General features: G+C 33.9%; 1 protein-coding gene across 3 annotated transcripts in view; it reads left to right on the forward strand.

Moving 5' to 3' along the window:
* Window positions 1-23,319, forward strand: part of LOC137004659 (mitochondrial disaggregase-like) — a 46,109-nt gene that overhangs the window by 6,674 nt on the left and 16,116 nt on the right. For all 3 annotated transcript variants that reach the window (XR_010892165.1, XM_067365199.1, XM_067365198.1), the window contains exons 4-7: window positions 9,319-9,422; window positions 13,841-13,969; window positions 19,159-19,256; window positions 21,213-21,327. Coding sequence is in view for 2 of the 3 variants with exons in the window: in XM_067365199.1 (XP_067221300.1) it covers window positions 9,319-9,422; window positions 13,841-13,969; window positions 19,159-19,256; window positions 21,213-21,327 (446 nt within the window). In the remaining variant the exon portion in view is untranslated. The remainder of the gene's footprint in view (window positions 1-9,318; window positions 9,423-13,840; window positions 13,970-19,158; window positions 19,257-21,212; window positions 21,328-23,319) is intronic.

The raw sequence follows: 23,319 nt of genomic DNA on the forward strand, positions 1-23,319 counted from the left end.
TACAGTAACCTTCTATAGCTTTATTACATTTTCATTTTTTGAAGCTGCTTGCATTGAGGTCAAAAATGTCCAATTTTTTTTTTTTTTTTTTTAATGAAAAAAATGTACTATATTTTAGTTCGATAATGTTTTATTATTTAATATTTTGTACTTTTAGAGGATTTTATGGTACTAAATTATATTATGGAATAATTATGATCCATTTATTTAACTTAAGCTGTGGTAAATCTTAAATCTTTGGAGCACAGACTGAAGTTTGGTCTCTTTTTAAAGAAGACACTTGGCAGATTATTGCTGAAAGTGAAAAAAGTTAAAGTTAATTTTTTTTTTTTTTATATATAGAAGTTTATTATTATGAAAGATGCACAAAATACTATTTTTGAATGTTATATGAAATATATATTTTCTAAAACTTGTTTTACTCTAAAGCCATAAATCTAAACAAGTTGTGTTCCAAATTTGAGGTTGATATCTCAAAAATTGAGCTTTCAGTCAGATTTTGTTTGGGCGCAGTACCAAATGCTGCCACTAGATGACATTCGCTTCCCATTAGTTTCCAATGCACTCATTTTTGACCACAAACAATACAAGTATGACTATTTTTTTCAGGACAATTTAACCTTTTTGTGTTCACATAGCTAGTGCCAAAACCTTTAACAAATTTAGTACCATTTAAAAAAAACAAAATGTGAAATTTTTCAGTATAAAATGACCGAAGAGCACCAGAGGGTTAAACAAGCGCAACTTATAGACTGTCTCTTTCTCTGTATGTGGCTGTTTTTTGACTTTACGCTCATAGTCATGTCTAACAATATAGTTGAGGTGTGGTTTCTTTGTGTGAGCCGCCGCAGGTCCTAGTAATGGTTCTGTACGGTCACAGGACTGTGAAGAGAATGAGCTGATATAATCAACCGCTCTCAGTGTGTCGGGCTGTTAAAGTGTTCAGGAGATCAGACTGTGAGATTCACACAAACCTGTTTAAACTCCTCTTCAGTGGTGTCAAATATACACCAGTATCAGTTCATATCCAGACCAGATTCAGATCATCAGTGTCCTGCATTGCAGCATGCTTTATAATTGATTTAAATCTACTTTAAACTGCATTTTCTGTTATCGTTCTTTGACTTGCAAGACACTACATGGAATATTTCTATACTTTTATAGTGAAAAACATCAGTCACAGCACTTAAATCACATAAAACTATACTATTGCTTCATATCACCATTTCAGATTAAGGAAACATCCGAAATGTGCAATGATGTCTTCTAGGACTGTAATTATGTCATTTAAAAGCTTAAACTCTCAAAATGTATCCTGTAAATCTGTCTCATGGAAATTACATTTAAAACCTTTTAACGGGCTAAATTTTTGTAATATCAACTCAAATTTGGAACACAACTTGGTTAGATGTGGCTATTTTACAGTTCAAATTATTTTGTAGAATATATATTTTGTATAAAATATAAAATGTTTAGTTCAGGACATTTGCGCTACAGTAAACTTAAAATTTAAAAAGTGCGGTGATTTCCTCAATTTATTTATCCTGTGAAAACTGCTTACTTAAAACGCATACTTGGTACTTTAAAATCTTTAAAAAGGCTCACTTTTTGCGGCTTCATCTTCAAATTTGAACACAACTTGGTTAGACATTTGGCTATTGTAGTCCAAATTTGTTTGTAAAATATATGTTTTGTATAAAATAAAAAAAAGATAACTTGACTTAAAAAATGTACAGTGATGTCATCTTGGAGCAACAGATATTCCCAGGAATTTTGTAGTTGACACTTGAGGCACCTCAACAGACTGAATTGTCATTTTTAATAAATTCCTAGGGTATAATTTAATAAAATTAGATTTTCTTATATTTATATTTTTAAATTTAAAATAAATTTAAACCAATTTGCATAAGCGATTCGACCATCATTTGCATTCTTAATCTGTAATCTGAAAACTAAGATTGTGTCATCTGCAAACATTATTGGAGTAAGAATATTTGAAACTTTTGACAAATCTTTTACATAAATAAGAACTATAAGGGTCCTAGAACAGACCCCTGAGGAACCCCACAGAGTAATCTTGCTTTACTAGAAGAGCAACCCTTAAAGCAAAACAAAATTTTATTAAAAATGTAATTTTTCAACCATTTATATGTAATATCATAACCATATTTATACAAATTTCCAATAAAATGATACTTAATCTCTCTAAAAATACTACAAGTAAATTCATGACTTTCAAGTGCAAGGGTCAAACTTGTCAATCAGGTGAAGCAAAGCCATAAGTAGAGTTGTTTTTACAGAATCCTTACTGATATTTGTAAAGAATAGAATTTGAATCTAAATGAAAAAGAATCCTAAAATCAAGTCAAGTCAAATGTATTTGTAAAGCGCTTGTCACATTACAGAAAATCCTCATGTTAATGTTTATGATAACTTCATTCCTTCTAGTCACATTTAGTAGATTAGAGCTGGGTGATGATATAGTTACTTTTTAGATTTTAATGTTCATGCAATTTGTGAACCGCACGTGAATCCTGGAGACAACAGCGGTCTGGTTTTTGTCAAGTTGTTGAGTATTTTGCGTCGGGATAGACGCTCCGATAGCAAACCAGCTCCACCGTGATCAAAGTCTGAGACTGTTGCTCTTTTAAAAGCAAGAAGGATATGCTTTAGACTGAGATGTTTGCTGAGCTTTGATGTGTGTGAGACTGTTTGCACTCTTAACCCAGCGACGGCCACCACCCAGATCTGTCCATTCACGTGGACAATGACCAGCAATGAAGAGGAACCCTTGTTGACCGTTCCGATCCAACGGCACAACGCCTCACTCCAGGATAAAGAAAGGAGAAGTGAGAGAGCGAGGTGAAAGGGGCTTCTGGAGAGGGGGATTATCCCTCATTTAGGGCCTGAGAAGGGCGAGCCGTGGTGGGAATGTGCTGGGATTATTCTGGAGTGGGTGGGAACAGGGCATGTTTTGTTAATGAGGGCAGCGGATGAACTTTAGGACGTAACCGCATTTCATTTCATTGCAACATATTGTGATAATGCAAAGAGATTTTAACACTCAATGAAGATAAATGTTCTCTTGTAGAGAACTGAAAGTTGTGACGTTACTAACTGAAGCACATAACGCCAGTTTCTCCAGTCGCTAGCTACGTTTTCCCATCTAGTTTTGAGGCAAAAATACTGCTTTGTGTCACATTGTGACAGAATTTAACAAATAAATTTACACTAAACACAATTAATGAAATTAGAACTGGAACTGAATTGAATTGGGAATTATATCGGATAATATAGTTTTTTTTTTTTTTTTTTTTTTTTTTTTTGTAGCTCCATCAATACAAACAAAATGAAAATTAACCTGTTAAAAACTGGTCATTAATTTGAGTCTCTGCACAGCATTTTGAATCTTCTGTTTTGTTTTTGTTGTTTGTTCATCACAAAGTTCAGTTCTCTATTGCTTTCCTATTCTATTAGTTGTGTTTAGTATACATTAATTTGTGATCCTTGTTTTGTATCAGATAAATACTGATTGGAATTGCAGAAATTACATGATATAAAAAGATTATGCCCAATTCAATCTAGTTATTGTTGAATTCAATTCTCTAAATTAGACTGTTTCATAGTTTTATTAAGTGTAAAATCCTGTGTTTAAGTTTAAATGTTTTGTATAAATAAGAAATAGTAAGGGTCCCAGAACGGACCCCTGAGGAACCCCACAGAGTAATCTTGCTTTGCCAGAATAGCAACACTTCTATTAAAAATTAACTTTTTCAACCATTTATATGTATTGTCATGAAAACAATATTTATACAACTTTTCTAATAAAATGTAATGATTAACTGTATCAAAAGTTTTTGACAGTAAATTCATAATTTTCAAGTGCAAGGGGAACCTTGTCAGTCAGGTAAAGCAAATCCGTATAAGTGTTTTAACAGAATTCATACTGATGTATTAAAGAATAGTATTTGAATCTGAAAATCTTAAACAAGTCAAGTCAAATGTATTTGTATAGTGCCGATCACGATACAGAAAATCATTAATGTAAAATCATGTTTAAGTTTAGTTCTGTCTCTAATTAAGAGCCTCAATGTTTTGTCCCAAAAAATACTAATTGAATTGCAAAAAGGGTAATGAAATTATCTTATAGTTAAATTCACTGTAGTTATTTTTCAATTCAGTTCTTTAAATTAGTGTTTTCTAGTTTGGTTTAATTCTGTCTCTAATTAAGATCCTCATTGTTTTGTGCCAGATAAATACTAATTGAATTTGCAAAACAAAAGTGATCTCATCTTATAGTTAAATATATAAAGATAATGGCCAGCTAGTTTTGTTGCGTTTCTGTATAACTAGTGTAACTAATGGTTCAAATGAGCAGATTGGTTAGTTTAACCAGTTTAAATCTTGAGCAGTGTGTAGTTTGTAAAGTATCTTCACTAACACTTGAACACAGATGCACTTTGACCTTTGCTCGTATACCACCTGTCAGATACAGATATGCACTGGACAGCTGGACGTGTGTGTGTGTGTGTGTGTGTGTGTGTGTGTGTGTGTGTGTGTGTGTGTGTGTGTGTGTGTGTGAGCGGAAGGAAGAGTCCTGCCTGAGGTGTGTTTTGTAAACACAGGTTCACAGGGGCAGGTGTGTGTCCGTATGTTCACTGTGATCTCGTCGTGTTTTGATCTGTGTAGAATAATGTCTGTTGTTTTAAACGTAATAACTCTGATCTGTCCTGATATTTTAAAGCGTTTACTCTCTATGTGTTTTCTTGAATGTTTTACTAGCATATAAATATATGAGCAACAATTTCACAACAATTTTACAGCAATTTCTAATATCTTACTGGGTTTTAGGGTCAGAACAGTCGTAATTGTGTTCATCTGTATGTAAATGAATTAGGTTGTGTTTGATTTAATTCTGTGTGTGTGTGTGTGTGTGTGTGTGTGTGTGTGTGTGTGTGTGCGACATTTCCTGCTTTAGGTTGATAAATTAAATTGTTGAATTTTTACTTTAGTTTATGAAAGAGTTTTATACAGATCATCATGCAGAATAATAACACACTCCTCAGTAAAGGAATCAGCAGTTTCTGTGCGGTTGAACTCTTTTGGGGACTCGACACACACACTTGTGTTTGGGTTTGTGCTTTGCTCAGGGTCACTACTCTTTGGTCTCCCACATATGTTCCGTTTTCCCTTAAAACTCACAACATCTCATACATAAACATTCTGACCCTGAGAACATCGTCCAGACGTACTGCTGCAACCGAGAACATCCACTGAGAGACTGAATGTACTGCTGCTCAGAACCGCAGAAATGGTGCCAATCTCTTAGTTTCAGTACCTTCATGTCCAGATTTAAGCATCATGGGTGTGTGTGTGTGTGTGTGTGTGTGTGTGTGTGTGTGTGTGTGTGTGTGTGTGTGTGTGTGTGTGTGTGTGTGTGTGTGTGTGTGTGTGTGTGTGTGTGTGTGTCATGGTCTCTGCAGCACACTTGTTTGCTTTGATGCAGCACTGACTCTTTTCGGGAGTGTGTGTTCCGATAACTCAAGTGTTCTGGAACCCGAATGGCTCCGGGCCAGCAGCGTCTCCACGACAACAGTGGACCCTCCCAACACACGCTTGACCCGCCCTGTCTGTCTGTCAAGATACTGACTCACTGTTCATATACACTACCAAGTGTTTCTGTCTGTGTCCTGTGAATGTTTATTGTTTAGTTTTCATGTTCATTGTGAAACACTTTCGTTATTCAAATAATGTGGCGCAATAATTTTTTAAATATGCAGAAATCATTATTCAAATAATGTGCGGAAATAAAATTCTAAATATTTAACAGTCATTATTCAAATAATGTGCGAAAATAAAATTCTAAATATTCAACAATCATTATTCAAATAATGTGCGAAAATAAAATTCTAAATATTCAACAATCTTTATTCAAATGTGATGCAATAATTTTCTAAATATTCAACAATCATTATTCAAATAATGAGCAGAAATAATATTCTAAATATTTAACAATCATTCAAAGAATGTGATGCAATAATATTCTAAATATTCAACAATCATTATTCAAGTAATGAGCAGAAATAATATTCTAAATATTTAACAATCATTATTCAAATAATGTGATGCAATAATATTCTAAATATTCAACAATCATTATTCAAATAATGTGTGGAAATAATATTCTAAATATTTAACAGTCATTCAAATAATGTGTGGAAATAATATTCTAAATATTTAACAATCATTATTCAAATAATGTGAGGAAATAAAATTCTAAATATTTAACAATCATTATTCAAATAATGTGCGAAAATAAAATTCTAAATATTCAACAATCATTATTCAAATAATGTGCAGAAATAATATTCTAAATATTCAACAATCTTTATTCAAATAATGTGCAGAAATAATATTCTAAATATTCAACAATCTTTATTCAAATAATGTGCAGAAATAATATTCTAAATATTCAACAATCTTTATTCAAATAATGTGCAGAAATAATATTCTAAATATTCAACAATCTTTATTCAAATAATGTGCAGAAATAATATTCTAAATATTCAACAATCTTTATTCAAATAATGTGCAGAAATAATATTCTAAATATTCAACAATCTTTATTCAAATAATGTGCAGAAATAATATTCTAAATATTCAACAATCTTTATTCAAATGTGACGCAATAATTTTCTAAATATTCAACAATCATTATTCAAATTATGAGCAGAAATAATATTCTAAATATTTAACAATCATTCAAATAATGTGATGCAATAATATTCTAAATATTCAACAATCATTATTCAAATAATGTGATGCAATAATATTCTAAATATTTAACAATCATTATTCAAATAATGTGATGCAATAATATTCTAAATATTTAACAATCATTATTCAAATAATGTGATGCAATAATATTCTAAATATTCAACAATCATTATTCAAATAATGTGCAGAAATAATATTCTAAATATTGAACAGTCATTATTCAAATAATGTGTGGAAATAATATTCTAAATATTTAACAATCATTATTCAAATAATGTGTGGAAATAAAATTCTAAATATTTAACAATCATTATTCAAATAATGTGTGGAAATAAAATTCTAAATATTTAACAGTCATTATTCAAATAATGTGCAGAAATAATATTCTAAATATTTAACAATCATTATTCAAATAATGTGTGGAAATAAAATTCTAAATATTTAACAATCATTATTCAAATAATGTGTGGAAATAAAATTCTAAATATTTAACAATCTTTATTCAAATAATGTGCAGAAATAATATTCTAAATATTCAACAATCTTTATTCAAATGTGACGCAATAATTTTCTAAATATTCAACAATCATTATTCAAATTATGAGCAGAAATAATATTCTAAATATTTAACAATCATTCAAATAATGTGATGCAATAATATTCTAAATATTCAACAATCATTATTCAAATAATGTGATGCAATAATATTCTAAATATTTAACAATCATTATTCAAATAATGTGATGCAATAATATTCTAAATATTTAACAATCATTATTCAAATAATGTGATGCAATAATATTCTAAATATTCAACAATCATTATTCAAATAATGTGCAGAAATAATATTCTAAATATTGAACAGTCATTATTCAAATAATGTGTGGAAATAATATTCTAAATATTTAACAATCATTATTCAAATAATGTGTGGAAATAAAATTCTAAATATTTAACAGTCATTATTCAAATAATGTGTGGAAATAAAATTCTAAATATTTAACAGTCATTATTCAAATAATGTGAGGAAATAATATTCTAAATATTGAAGTCATTATTCAAATAATATGCTGCAATAATTTTCTAAATATTGAATATCAATCCAAAAAATGTGCAGATGTGCTGTTTTTATACATATTAATGATAGTCTCCCTGTCTGTTTGTCATGTGAATGTTATTAAATGTTATTATTTGTAGATTCTGGAAACTGTGCAGTTTTGGTATAATTGGATTTAAGTGCAGCGTTTGATACAGTGAATCACTGCATTCTTTTAAACCGGTTAAAAACTGAGGTTGGTGTGATTCAGCCTTAGAGTGGTTTGAGTCCTATTTTACTGAGAGGAGTTTCTCTGTGGAGATGAGTCAGTTTCATTCACTGCCTGCTTCTGTTAAGGGTGGGGTGCCACAGGGCTCCATTTTAGGCCCGATTTTATTTTCCTTATATATGCTCCCCTACGTTACATCTTTGAATTTCATAAGGTTCCGTATCACATTTTTGCGGATGATACCCAGTTGTAAGTCCTTATCTGATTTGTTAGCCTGCGTAAATGACATCAAAAGTTGGATGGGTGAAAATTTTCTTAACCAATATTCTGACTCCCGGTTTAGGTCCTCTGCAAGCAAATATCCGCACTTATGTAAAGAACCTGGGTGTTGTTGTTGTCCATACTCTACTCAAAGAACTCTCAGATCATCCTCTGATAAACTACTAACCGTTCCATTGTCTCGCTTGAAATCTAAAGGTGATAGAGCCTTTTCCGTATTTGCCCATAAGCTGTGAATTCGATACCTCAGTCGATTAGGTTTTCCTCCTCCCTATCTGTATTTAAATCATATCTGAAAACATATCTTTTTTTCTCAGACCTATTTATAATTTTAGATCTGTTTGTCTCAGTGCGTTAAAATCTTAGTCCTGATTTTATTTTGTTTTATGGTTTATGCTGTTGATTTCCATATTTACTATTTCTTATACGATTGTTCTCTTTTTATTATGTTATTGTGAAGCACCTTGGTCAGCAGAAATGTTGTTTTAAGGTGCTATATAAATAAAAGTGACCTTGATCTTATCATATTAGAATGATAATAATGACCCTAACATGAGCACTGAACAGTTGTGTTTTTATTAACTAACATTAACAAAGATGAATAAATGTAGTAACAAATGTAATGCCCATTGTAAATTAATGTTTGGTACTTTATCATAAAATGTTACCAAAATATCTTTAGACAAAATTTAGACAATTTCCAAACACGTTTATGTTTTCATAAAGATATTTTGGTAATACTTTATATTTAAATATGTAAAAGGTTCAAGATTCTCAGTGAATCTTAATGGCTAAAAGCAGTTTGACCTGATCTCTAAAGATTCACATTACTGTATGAACTCAAGAACATATTTAGATAAACAGTTTAAAATCAATCTTATACTTGACAAAAACCAATTAAATCGCGCAATGTGATCTGTGTGTTCACTGTATTCATATATTGTGCTGCACAGATTGAGATGATGCTGTTATTAATGATTGTGTGTGTGTGTGTCAGTGTGGTGAAGGTCCTGCTGGAGGCGGGTGCTGATCCAAACCTGGGCGACGACTTCAACAGCGTGTATGAGACGGCTCGAGAGAAGGGCGTTCACTCATTAGAGGGTGAGACGGCCAACATTGATATGTCATCATCATAATCTTCATTGTTATTCATAAAAAACATCCATGCACACATGTAAACAGCAGGAGTGTGTGTTATTACAGAGATCAATTTTAACGCACTCATTTTGTGCTGTTTGCATATCGGCACACGATTTATTTAGCAGCGTGTTATTTGTAAGTGTTTTTCATCTCACACACACACACACACGCGTGTCATATCTGGCTGCTGTATGTATATTACTCACATTTGTTTTGTTGGCAGTTTTTTGGTCTTGAAGGAGCATCTTTCCCTGAAGCACCATGATGAATGAGTGTGTGTGTGTGGAATATGAGAATATTCCACGAGACTGTGTGTGTGTGTGTGATGGATCGCTGGGCTCTGGTCGTCTGACGGTTTATTGGGTTTTGTTGTGATTATCTGGCTCTTAGACATTAGTTACCCATGACGACCCGCCTGACAGCAGCCCAGAGAGAAAATATGTTTCTGTACATGGACAGAAGAAAAACACTGTTGCAGCTTTATGATTTATTTGTGTGTGTCTGCGCGGAGAATAATCGCACGCTTTATGCAAGCGGTTTTACATGCGTTTGTTCTTAATTCAAACGGTTTGTCTTATTTTAAGAACGCCGTTGAACATCATCAGCCACGCTCCTTCATTTGAACCGTCTCGCTCTCTTTCTCTGGCTGTCTGGGACTCGCTTTCAGTGTTTTGTTTTGCAGAAAACTCTATATTTGTATTGCCAAATAAAAATAACATATAAATAGACCAGATGGAGTAAACGAGTAGCATTAAAGAACCCATGAAATCAGTTTGCTTTCTCTCCTGTTTCCTGTTAAAACAGGAAGTTGGGCCCTTGAGTACAGGATGATGTCATCAGTGTATATATTTATAAATATATATTTATTCAATTATTTAATTTTTTTCATGAGTATATTTGTATATTTGACCTTTAAAAGACACTCAATCTGATTTTTTTTTTTTTTTATCTGATTTTTTTTCAATCTGATGACACATTTTGAAATAAAATGTTATTAAATAAAATGACTGTTTGGCATAAAATTGGAATTGAAAAATCAGCAACATATATTTTACATTTAAATAAATTATTATATTAGTTAGTAATGGAAATTATGCAAATAAATTATCTGTCTCTCAATCAGTTTTTTTTATTAGGGGCCAAACACCGATGGTGTGTAGCGTTCTTGTTATTCTTCTTCTTCCATTTCTTCCGCTAAAATTTGGCACAATAATTCAAGAGGCCCGTCTGAACTGTCACCATAGCAAATTTGGAGTCTCTAACTCAATCCCTCTAGCGCCACCACCTGTCCAAATTTTCACTCATGTTTATGCTTATAACTTATGCTAATAATGAACCATAAAGACTAGAAACAAAATTCTTTTTTCCTCTGATTCCTTGGTTCAGGAATATTCGATTGCATCTCTTATGTCATTTTCCGTCATTTTAAATTTTTTGAAAAACATACTTTTTCAAACTCCTCATAAGCCGTTTTTTCAAAAATTAAACCAGATCGTCTTCACACCATGGCGATAAAAATATGGAATTCAAATATTTAAAAAATATTTACGTGCTTATAACTTTGGATTTGGTTGACTTATTTTCACGAATCCTTGTCGAGTCCAACGATATCAAACATGCTAGGTTTTGGCTTATGGTTTGTCATTTAAAGGTGCCCTAGATTGTTTTTTTACAAGATGTAATATAAGTCTAAGGTGTCCCCTGAATGTGTCTGTGAAGTTTCAGCTCAAAATACCCCATAGATTTTTTTTATTAATTTTTTTAACTGCCTATTTTGGGGCATCATTAACTATGCACTGATTTTTGTCAGCACGGCCCCTTTAAGAGATGCGTTTCCTCTGCCCCCCGAGCTCTCGACTATACAGCGCATTTACAAAGTTCACACAGCTGATATAACCCTCTAATGGATCTTTACAAGATGTTCGTCATGCATGCTGTATGCATGCTTCGAATTATGTGAGTAAAGTATTTATTTAGATGGTTACGTTTGATTCTGTGTGAGTTTGAGGCTGTGCTCCGTGGCTAAAGCTAACATTACACACTGTTGGGGAGATTTATAAAGAATGAAGTTGTGTTTATGAATTATACAGACTGCACGTGTTTAAAAATGAAAAAAGCAACGACTCTCGTCTCCGTGAATACAGTAAGAAACGATGGTAACTTTAACCACATTTAAAAGTATTAGCAACATGCTAACGAAACATTTAGAAAGACAATTTACAAATATCACTAAAAATATCATGATATCATGGATCATGTCAGTTATTATCGCTCCATCTGCCATTTTTCGCTGTTGTTCTTGCTTGCTTACCTTGTCTGTGCACAGATCCAGACGTTAATACTGCCTTTCCTTGTCTAATGCGTCGAATGGGTTGGCATTATGCAAATATTGAGGTCATACATATTAATGATCCCGACTGTTACGTAACAGACGGTGTTATGTTGAGATCCGAGTGTTTTCCGGAAGTCTTTTAAACAAATGAGATTTACATAAGAAGGAGGAAACAATGGAGTTTGAGACTTACTGTATGTCTTTTCCATGTACTGAACTCTTGTTATTCAACTATGCCGAGGTAAATTCAAATTCTGATTCTAGGGCACCTTTAAACGACTTTTCGATAATATCTTTGAAACTGTAGGAAAACCGAAGAAAATAGGTAATTGACTATAAGTTAATGACTAAAATGTTGATAGTAAGTGGCAAAAAATGCAATCAAAGTCAGCTGTGGGTCATTTATTTTAAGTGTTCACGCATATAAATGTCTATAACTCAGAAACGAAATGAGATATTTTCACCAAATTTGACACGATTATGTATGGCGCAATTTTAGGACACACAAAAAAAGTGGTTTGACCACTTCTCCATAATTGAACAAAACATGAAATTGGCTCTAACTACAGTACTGTTGGTCTGACTTCAAAATTGATATTCAGTGTCTTTGTCTCAGTTACTGTCATAGTCCATTATGACATTGTTGCTGCTAGCTTCCTTGTTTGCTTCTGTTGTTCTTGGCCCCTTATTTTCTGCTTGCAGCTATATTGTGTTACTGTTATGTGTATATTGTAGTGTTGTCAAAAATACTGATATTTCGATAAATATCGATACTGAAATATCTGAACGGTACCAATACTAATTTCCCGAAGTATCGATACTAGCCGCGCTTTCACTTTCACTTCTCTCCAAAGTCGCGTTGACGACCACCACATGCGCACGCGCACTCGCACTCGCCTCATTTGCTCTGGTTAGCAAAAGTGAAGTGAATGGAAAGATGGCTAGTAAATTTTTACTATTTTTAATAGTAAAAATATTAACAAATAGAACTTTGGATTTTAATTAGTACATGTATTAGTGAATGTTAGTTTAAATCAACTTTTAACTTTGATTAACAAATGTTTTGTAAGTATTTTTCATTGCATTACAGTAATGGGTGTCAATCTCACTCACCTCTGTAGAGAAAATCTGCATAAAACTGCAGCAACAGATTCCATTTAATTATTTTGTTTACTAATTTGATACTTGATGCATAAGATTGCACTGATTTTGTTTTTGCTTGAAGTTTAAGTATCTTTTGTTGACATTGTGATTTGATTTTACTTGGAAATACAAAAGATTGCACTTTTTTTTTTTTTACTTGCAATTTATTGGTTTTTGAATGTAATGCAATCTGAGAGGCTTTTGAACAAGTGCACTACCTCAGGACAGTTTTGTTAATGTAAAATATATGTTCTAGACTTGTTATATTTAGCTTTAAATAAAAAAATAACCCCTTAATATTGTGGCAATTTTTTTCTCCGTGGTATCGAAAATGGTATCGATATTTTTCAAGGTATCGTATCAAAGTTAGAAATTCTAGTATCGTGACAACACTAGTATATTGTGTTATTGTCATAGTGATGGGATCTTACGAGCTGTTGAAACGTCTGAAATCAATTATTATTGTCATCTTTAATGAGTATATTTACATATTTGAGCTCTTTAACACGTATAAAAAGTGAATTAATGTCATTATTTCAAATGTATGTATTGTTTAAAAGCAATGAAAATTAAATAAATTATTATATTATTTAGTAACTTGAATTACACAATTAAATGTCTCTGTCTCTTGATCTAGTTTTATAATTGTCTGTATTATTCTCATAGATTCTTCACATGATGTGATGAGCATGTGAAAGGTCTGAAATCAGTTATTATTCATTGGTTAGTTCCTGTAATTGAATCAGATGTGCGCTCTGATATTTAGTAAAGCAGCACTGGAGTATTTCAGAGTTTGTCCATCACAACATCACAACCAACTTTCTTTCATTTCAAATAATCAAATAAAAATGACCCTTTTTTTTAGCAGCTTTTCATCACAACTTTCTGTTTGTCTGTCTGTCAGTGTTGGTGAGCAGAGAGGATGAATTCAGTAATCGTCTGAGCAGTCGCGCTTCTTTCCGTGGCTGTTCTGCTCTGCATTACGCCGCTCTGGCCGATGACCTGCGGACCGTCCGGATGCTGCTGGATGCAGGTGAGAAAATAAACTCATTTTGAAGAGATGCCTATGATGGAGGAAATCTTAATATAGCCAGGCTAACTTGGGCAATAGCCCTCCATTAAACTTAACAACAAACTAGTCTGGCTGTGACATAAAATAGCATCGCACGAGAAATGCCACCAAAATTTAAAAAATGCCCCCAAAATTCAAGATATGAAGTGCCCTTGTATGAGTTCTTGTATTTTGTGTTTATAACATACAATATCACACAAGCAGGAGTGCTATTTTCCTGAATATCAGCACGATTGCAAAATGTGGTATTCATTTTATACAACAGTTAAATAATAATTTTATTATTATTCAATTGTCCAATAATTTGATTATATGAACTATTTCATTGTCAGTTTTTAGACAATTTTGACTTTATTTTGCCAAAGAAAATAGTTCCAAACAAAGTTCGTTCTTGAATGATTCACCATTTTCTTAACAAATTGGGTGAGTCAGTGATTCAATGACTTATTCATAAAGTCACTGGACACTTGCTTCTTTCATGAATGAATTAGCCGGTTTGAACGAATGGGTTGAATGAATAATTCAATGACTCACTTATTACGACTTGCCGCCACCTACTGGCTGTTTTAGTTTCATATAATAGTAACATTTCATTTTCCCCAACATTTCATATTTCTATATTCAAAATGTTATATTTGGAACATTAATCTCATAACATAATTTAGAGAATTGTTATATTGTTATATTTCTATATTATATGGTTAAGCAATATCACACAAGCAAAAGTGCTATTTTTCTCCAATATCAGCACGATTGCAAATGTGATATTGATTTTATACAACAGTTCAATAAACACAAAGTTAATATTGTGAGTTATATTTTAGACAGTGTATTTTGTAGTTCCATTTCTTTTGATTCAATGATCCATTCCTAAAGACATTGGCTTGATTCATTCATGAAAGAATCAGTCGTTTGAATGAATCTGTTGAGTGAATAATACAATGACTCGCTCATTAAGAAAGTGACTGGCTGCCACCTACTTGTATGCAGTAGTAATTGTAGTGTAAATGCTGTTAGATGCAGCTTCTGTGCCACTTCAGCAGTGCAAATATTGATTTTGTTTTCATTTGATCGGTAACGGCCTATAGTGTCTTATTATTCTAATTAAATTTATTGATTAAATGTAAGAATGTGACATAAAAGATGATGCATACATCTAATAAGGTTAGAATAAAATTTGAATACCTTGTTAAAGGTAAAAAACAATGTAAATAACGGAAAAGTTCATTTCTGTCACTGCTGTGAAGCAAAATACAGCTAAATATAGTCAAATTATTGTTTACAACAAAATTTTGAGATATAAAATAGTGATGTGCTCTTTAAATATTGAAAATGAGTAAAAGTGATCAGGCGCGCTTTAATACACCTGCTGGAGCAGAAAACAGGATTGTGATGAGAGAGTCTGTATTTTACTCTCTCTGTCTAATATAGAGCAATGCTTCTTCCTGTTCGCCTGAGGCCGGCAGACTTAACCTTTGACCTCTGGAGTGTGTTATGTGACCCACACATGAGAGGTGGCAGGAAGTGTGTGTGATGTGATTTACATGAGTGTGTTATTATAGCCTCAGGGCTCACACACACTCACGCTTTGTAACTCTTAAATACGCTGTGTCTGATGTCTGATGTGCGGTTACACACTCACTTTAAGCTTCCACACGTTCTATAAATCATTGGATGTTTTCTGGAGCAGATGCATTTTTAGATTAAAGTGACAGAAATGACCCGAAACAAAGAACAAAATCGCTCGTTTTGATGCCGAGAAATTGGATTATGGCGTGCAGCGCATTACCCATAAGTCTTAGGGGAATGAGGCCACACCCCCTCAGACAGAGCAGCGCCGTGTGTCCCGGCGAGGTTTATCTATCAAAGCGATGACATCATCAGTGTGAGACAGTGCCATGCTAATGCAATGAGAATGAGATGGGAGCGCATTACAGGAGCGTCTGTCTGTCTCTGTCCGTCTGTCTGTCCCTGAAATATGCACATCCCTACAGCCTACATAGACAGCACTGAACACCAGCATGAAAACAGAACTGACTCTCCTGACTGATAATAATCATAAACTTTATAGATATTGCACATTTCATACACTGAATGCATAGAAGTGCTTTACATAAAAGTTTTTTTTAATGTTTTTAAAATAGTCTCTTCTGCTCGCCAAAACTGCATTTATTTGAACAAAAAGAAACACTTATGGTTATTATCAGTGTTGAAAACAGTTTTATGTTTTTGTGAAAATATACATTTCATATTAGTTATACAGTTATAGCGCCACCTATAATCCGATCTCCATAAAAGTATGCATGCTTCTTTAGAATCATGTGCCACATGTGCTCACGATAGGCTTTTGGGTAGACTTGGCCATGCCTGTTTTTTAAATGACCCACAGCTATCTAAAGGCCAAAGTTTGAGTCCAGTGAGTCCCGAGAATTGTACCGCAGTGGTTTTATCGAGGTTGAGCCAAAAACCTAGGACTAGTTTGCCAAAGTTGGTTTTTGAAATAATTTCCAATATTTACCGAACGATTCGATGGACAGCGGTGGTCCTAGAGGCAAAGTTGCTCAGAATGAGAAGTTCTGCCATGTGGGCGTGGGTGAAAAATTGCTCGATACACAATCCTTTATGCATTTGAAAAATGCAAAGGTGCCCCCCTGTGGCCGATTTCTGTAGAATTTCTCACAGGCCTCTAGGGCCCTGAGTCAAACAGGCCCAGCGAGTTTCATTTCGATCGGCCTTCATTAACCTTCTTTGATAGCTGCTCAAATTTCATTGGCCGATGAGATATTTTTTGAGATACGTCAATGTCCTCATAGACAGTCATGACACCTCGGACAAAGACACTGCATGCCAGTTTTCAAGTTGATCAGACTAATGGCGAAGTAGTTATAGCCATTTTCATGTTTTTTTTCCTGTTATAGCGCCACCAAGTGGCCAATCGACTCGTCCTTTTTCATTTGACCACAGAATGAGCTCTTACATAAGTGTACCAAATTTGGTGAAACTATCTCATTCTCATGAATCAAAATTTCAACTTTTTTGATAATTATTGACTATCAGACTCTTGAGAATCTTGCAGCACTGGTTTGGTTCCGATCAGGCCAAAAACGTAGGACTAGTTTGCAAAAGTAGGTTTTTCAAAAAATCCAAAATACCCGAAAATTTTGCCAGAATACCAGACAATTGCTGAATAACCAGCCCTCAAAGTTTCACGTCTCTACGACTTACGGTTTGGTTTGCTTGATCACTGGAAAATGATCCTTGGAAAATGTAAAAATTACAATAAGGCGAAGCATTGAACCCCTAATTATGATTATAGCATGTGTTCTGATTGCCGTGATTGTGTTATACATCATAAAAATAACGTGTCTAGTTGCATCACAGTGCGGGTCTCTTCTTCTCTATGAGGAATCTTTGAACTTCTGAGGACATTTTTCATCAGTTTTGCTCTCTGAAGTCCGCTGAAGTTCTGAACACACACCTGCGGGCAGGTGAGCGGCCTTATTTCCCTCATGAGCGGCTGGTCAGCGCGCGTCTCCATCGATCACCGCCGCGCTGGAGGTGCAGGCGGCCCGCGCTCCGACCGCTGCCCCAGTAGAGCTCACCCTGCCTGGGGACGGTTCCAGCGGTCGCCCCTGACGCCCAGGGCCGCGGGATGTGACTGATCACCCGCGCCGTGAACCCTGACCCCTAGGGGTCAAACCGGCCCGCACTGCCACCAGCTGCAGTAGGTGTGTGCGTGTCGCCCTGAAGCAGCGGGCCCGGAGGGAACGGGGTATGATATTAGACGACTAAATGATGCTATTTATTACGTCGCTACGAGAGACTCGCTGCGGAGGAGAGACGTGCTCGTCTTGTATTTCTTTATTAGTTTTCCTCTTTCTGTTTGTCCGCTATCGATTGAGATTTGTTAGACGGACACGTTTAAGGTTTTATCAATACTCTGGGCGATTACCCACAATGCCCGGGGACTGGGACGCTCCACAAAGACGCCCGTGTACAGATATTGATTCTGTGTTTGTGGATAAACTGTATTTTACGAGTGGGGAAGGAAATGTTTGTTCCGTTGAGTGAGTTTGTGTCTAATTTAATGTGGAGTGATGTTTTTATTTCTGTCTATTTCTTTGTGTTAGAGGAAAGCGTGTGATGGTTTACGCCGTGAGATCTTTACTGGAGCGTTTATACAGTAGACGAGAGGAAGAACTTGCCTTATTAATACAGAATTCATAAAAGGGCCTGAAAAATGTTGCATTTTTAACTAAATAAAAGGAGTGTGTGCATAATATCGTAAAATATATTATGTTACATTGTTATATCGTAAGTATAATAAAATATTGCATGTGCTTTTACTGATATATATATAAATCTTCACTTTTTATAATCTCCTTCATAATAATATTTTATGCTAATTTTTATCATTGACAGACTTATTTCTACATTTTTTCAGGTGTTAATCATGCTATATGTTCTTTCTTTATGAAATATGTAAATTTAAGAATGAATTCATCCTCTGTCACAATGTAACATTAAGTATGTCTCATCCAATCAGAATCTATCATTTTAGTTTGACTCTTTGAGTCTTTAGTTTTGAACTCGTGTGAATCTGTTTGTACACTGATTCAGACTGATTCCTTCATTCATATGATTCACTTGATATTTTGATTTGTGTCCAAGTTGCAAATAAGATGAAGCATCTGAGAAGTGTTTCATGCGCTGGACTCTCAAAAATAGACATGAATATTGTTTAACACTTGTTTTTCATTGAATTTCCTGCAAAAATAACTATAAGTCCGATTATAAAGCATTCATAATCACACATACTGTCATATTTTGAGTGCTTAAGATGCAGTTGTGTTTTTGCTGTATCGGCACGTTTGTTCAGGGCAGGTCAGGGCAAATGGCAGCGCTAAACATCACCGGTGACACCAGAGTGTTTTAATTGTTCAAACACAAGCACAGTGTGACATCATCACCACAGGACATGATGCGACACAAACGCACACACTGTCGTCCGGATGCAGCCGGTGCGCTGAAGACCCCCTGCCCGAGGTTCATTCACGGCACGCTTTCCTCGCAGACCCCTGACCGAGAACAACCGCTCGACCCCAGAGCCTACTGTTAACCTCTGACCTCTGACCTCTCGCCGTGTGCAGGTGCCAACCCCTTACAGAAGAACGAGTTGGGACACACACCGCTGACCTACGCCAAAGAGGGAGAGATGGTCACGCTGCTGAAGGAGTCGCAGAACACGGTAAAACATGCCTGTGTGCAAAGCTGGAGGAAATACACACAAAATCATGGAAAGCAGGGTTATTAGGTTATTATATAAAAAAATTTAATGTATAAAAATGTGATCGTTTCTTTTAGTTTACTTTGATGTACTAAAAAGTAAAACTGAAGTTAATTAAAAAAAAGTGGTAAATTCATTTAGGTTATTTTGATGTATTAAAATAACTAAAATTGAAATAAAAATGAAGAAAAAAGTGATAAATTCATTTAATTTACTTTGATACAAAAAACAAAAACAAATAAAAATTAATAATTTTTTTTAAAAAAAGTTTAGTTTAATTTGATGTACTAAAAAACTAAAACTAAGCCTGAAATAAAATGAATAAAACAAACTTAAATAAAAATAAAAATTAACAAAACAATTAATAATTTCATTTTATTTTGCTGTACTAAAATAACTAAAACTGAAATAAAAATAAATAAAAATGTAATAAATAAATTACTTTAATTTGATTTACTAAAAAACAAACTAAGACTGAAGTAAAAATTTAATTTAGTTTATTTTGATGTACTAAAAAAACTAAATCTAAAACTGAAATAAAATTGAAAAAGAAAAATGATTTCACCTAGTTGCACAATTTCTAATTTTCTTTTAGTTTAACTATGTACTAAAATAGCTCAAATTAAAAGAAATAAAATGAATAAAAACCATTTAGACATTTTTTTTAAAAACTATAACTAATAAAAATGACAAAACCACACAACAAAATGACTAAAACTTTACATTTAAAATGAAAACAGAAAATTCAAAAATAAAAATTAATTCAAAATATTTTTAAAAATTATATAATCTCAATGGCAGTACTGTAAAGTAGTGAGTAAAATAAATTTAAAATGTAAATCTTGATCTAAAATGATTTTTAAAAACACTATCCCGTGATCATGGATGACTGGAAAAGTCATTGATCAATTATGTGAATGCTGTAAATATTTGGAGTAATTGGATTGTTTTCCGCTGGATCTCAACTTAGTTTTACACATTTTAACCTGATTAAAAGGATTGTTTATCAAAAAAAATGAAAATTCTGTCATCATTTACTCACCCTCATGTTGTTCCAGACCTTTATGAATTCCCTTCTTCTTCTGTGTTCATAGAACAGTTTGGGCTGTTAGTTGTGTGTGTCCCGCAGTAATCTGCTCATTTGTGTGTATTTGCTCTGGATTAAGGCTGTAATCTGCAGTAATCCTGTTGGAGGGTTTAATGAGCTGCAGGTGAAACTGTCATGATCCTGTGTCACTGTTACCGGCTTCAGGGCGTCTCACACACACACACACACACACACACACACCTCCTGACAGACTCAGATCAGGTGATGACAAACTCAGACACTCTCTAAATAAAGTTGGATAGATAAGTATCCCAGTCTTTATCCTCATGCGTACAGTACACTCACATAAAGCCATGTATACTATATAGCAAATCTCAGCTGCCTGATTGTTTATATCATCACAAAATGAAACTATATCATCATCCAGCTCTAGTCAATGCGACTATAAGGCATGAGTGTCATCGATATTGAAAGTTGTGTTTCTGAATAATATGACCGAGTGTAAGCATATATAAGGCAAAGAGAAGAGGACCCAGGATAGAGCCCTGTGGGACACCATAGGAGATCTGAAGCTTGAGATGGGAATCATTTCCCCAGACTAACAGAAAAAGTTCTGTCTTTAAGGGAATATGTATAAGTCTTTGTGAAAGGATGTCATGATCTATTGTGTCACATGCGGCATTAAAATCAAGTAGGATTAAAATACAGCAAGAACCAGCATAAATAAAATATGTTTAGCTCCACCTCATCACCTGCTGTAACTCTAGAAATGAACAGAGCCTAAGTGGAACGTTAATGTCCGATTGTTGAGTATGTTATTGAAAGATCATTTCAAACTTTTCTGTCGTTCCTCATTGATTGGTCTGTAGTTTGCGGAGGCCCAGCGGAAGCGGGAGGCTGAGGAGAGGAGGAAGTTTCCTCTGGAGCGCAGACTGAAGGAGCACATCATTGGACAGGAAGGAGCCATCAATACAGTAGCATCAGGTACACAGTGTGTGTGTGTGTGTGTGTGTGTGTGTGTGTGTGTGTGTGTGTGTGTGTGTGTGTGTGTGTGTGTGTGTGTGTGTGTGTGTGTGTGTGTGTGTGTGTGTGTGTGTGTGTGTGTGTGTGTGTGTGTGTGTGTGTGTGTACGTGCTTTTGTTTATATTACATTGTGGGGACCAAATGTCCCCATGATGTAATATAAACCTGAGTTCACCTACATCGTGGGGACCAGCCAGCGGTCCCCACAATGTAAATGGGTTTATAAATCATATAGAATGAGTTTTTGTGAAAAAGTAAAAGTTTGCACAGTTTCCTGTGAGGGTTAGGTTTAGGGGTAGGGGCAGGGTAGGGGGATAGAATGTACAGTTTGTTCAGTGTAAAATGCATTGAAGTCTATGGAAAGTCCCCACAATTCACAAAAACAAACATGTGTGAGTGTGTGTGTGTGTGTGTGTGTGTGTGTGTGTGTTACACAGCTGCTGCTGAGTTTCGTGTGTAGCCAAAGATGCTTCATAACTCAATTACTCGTCCTTCCTGCCAGCGTCTCCGTCTCTCCATCACTTCCTGTGTCTTTCTGTTTCCAGCAGCTCAGTTGACTCTCTCCAGTCCTCATGTTTGTAATTTCTGCTCATACTTCATTTGTCTTTGATTTTTCTCTGATGTGTGTGTGTGTCTTCTCTATGAGTCCCAGGACAGACAGAGAGACAGATATGAGTTAAAACACAATAACATACACCTCTAATAAATACTGAACACACACATACACGCGCGTTTGTTTATCGATCAAGTGTGTGTGTGTGTGTGTGTGTGTGTGTGTGTGTGTGCGGGGCAGATTTTTGGTAAATTTTCCCCTGTTTGAGCTTTGAACAATCATTGAATGATAGAACTTGTTTAGGTATTTAATTCAGTGCCTAATTTGTGTTAAATTACAAATGTTTTAAATTTAATTATTTCATTACATAAATTATATATATATATATATATATATATATATATATATATATATATATATATATATATATATATATATATATATTATATATGTGTGTGTGTGTAATTATATATTTACATATATATTTATGTATTATATACACACCATTTTTTTCAGAAAACAAGTCACATTTTTTTCTCATCTGAAATGTGTAATGACTTACATTTCAAAGTGATTTATATAATGAATAAGTTATATAATATAAGTTATATGCTGAAACATGCCAACGTTTTTTGTTTATTTCCCACAAGCAGTAGTTTCAGTTTCAACTTATAGTCAGGTGCAACTTATTTAGACCTTATATAGACCTGATTGGGTTTTGATAAGTGATTTTGCACATGGATCTCTGAGAGAGAGACAGCAGAGGAAGTAGTGACGCTTCAGTGAGCCGAATCTCTGCCTCTGATTTGATAAATGGACAGTTATTGCTGTGGCAAATTGTCCCGAAAGCAATTGGATCCCATCAGCACTGTGATAAAACCAGCGTTATTGATCTGTGAGAGCTGATATAGTGAATACATCAGGCAGAGTCACAGAGAGACATTAAACACACACACCACTAAACAAACTTTTACATATATCTTAAAGATCTGATGCTGAAAATATGCGCATATGCATTAAATACATTTGAACCAGTGTTGATTTAGCATCAGTGATAAAATAAATGAGTTTTTGTTAATATTTTTCATTTGTTTTTATGTTTATATTTCTGTAATTTTAGTTAGTTTTAGTAATTAGTAATTGTTTTTGCCATTTTTATTATTATTTATATATCATTATTATTTATTAGTTGTAGTTATTTTTTTTGTGCTTCTACTTAAACTAATTTTTCATCATTAAATGAAGTAGTGCATTTTTTATGGTTTTATTTTGGCATTCATCATTTTTTTCTATTTCTTTTATCATTCAAAAGTTTGTGGAAAGATATATATATATATATATAATACTTTGATTCCTAAAGGATGCATTAAATTGACATAAAGACAAAGACAAGTTTAACA

Source organism: Chanodichthys erythropterus, chromosome 17, assembly GCF_024489055.1.
Source record: "Chanodichthys erythropterus isolate Z2021 chromosome 17, ASM2448905v1, whole genome shotgun sequence".
Classification (NCBI taxonomy): Eukaryota; Metazoa; Chordata; class Actinopteri; order Cypriniformes; family Xenocyprididae; genus Chanodichthys; species Chanodichthys erythropterus.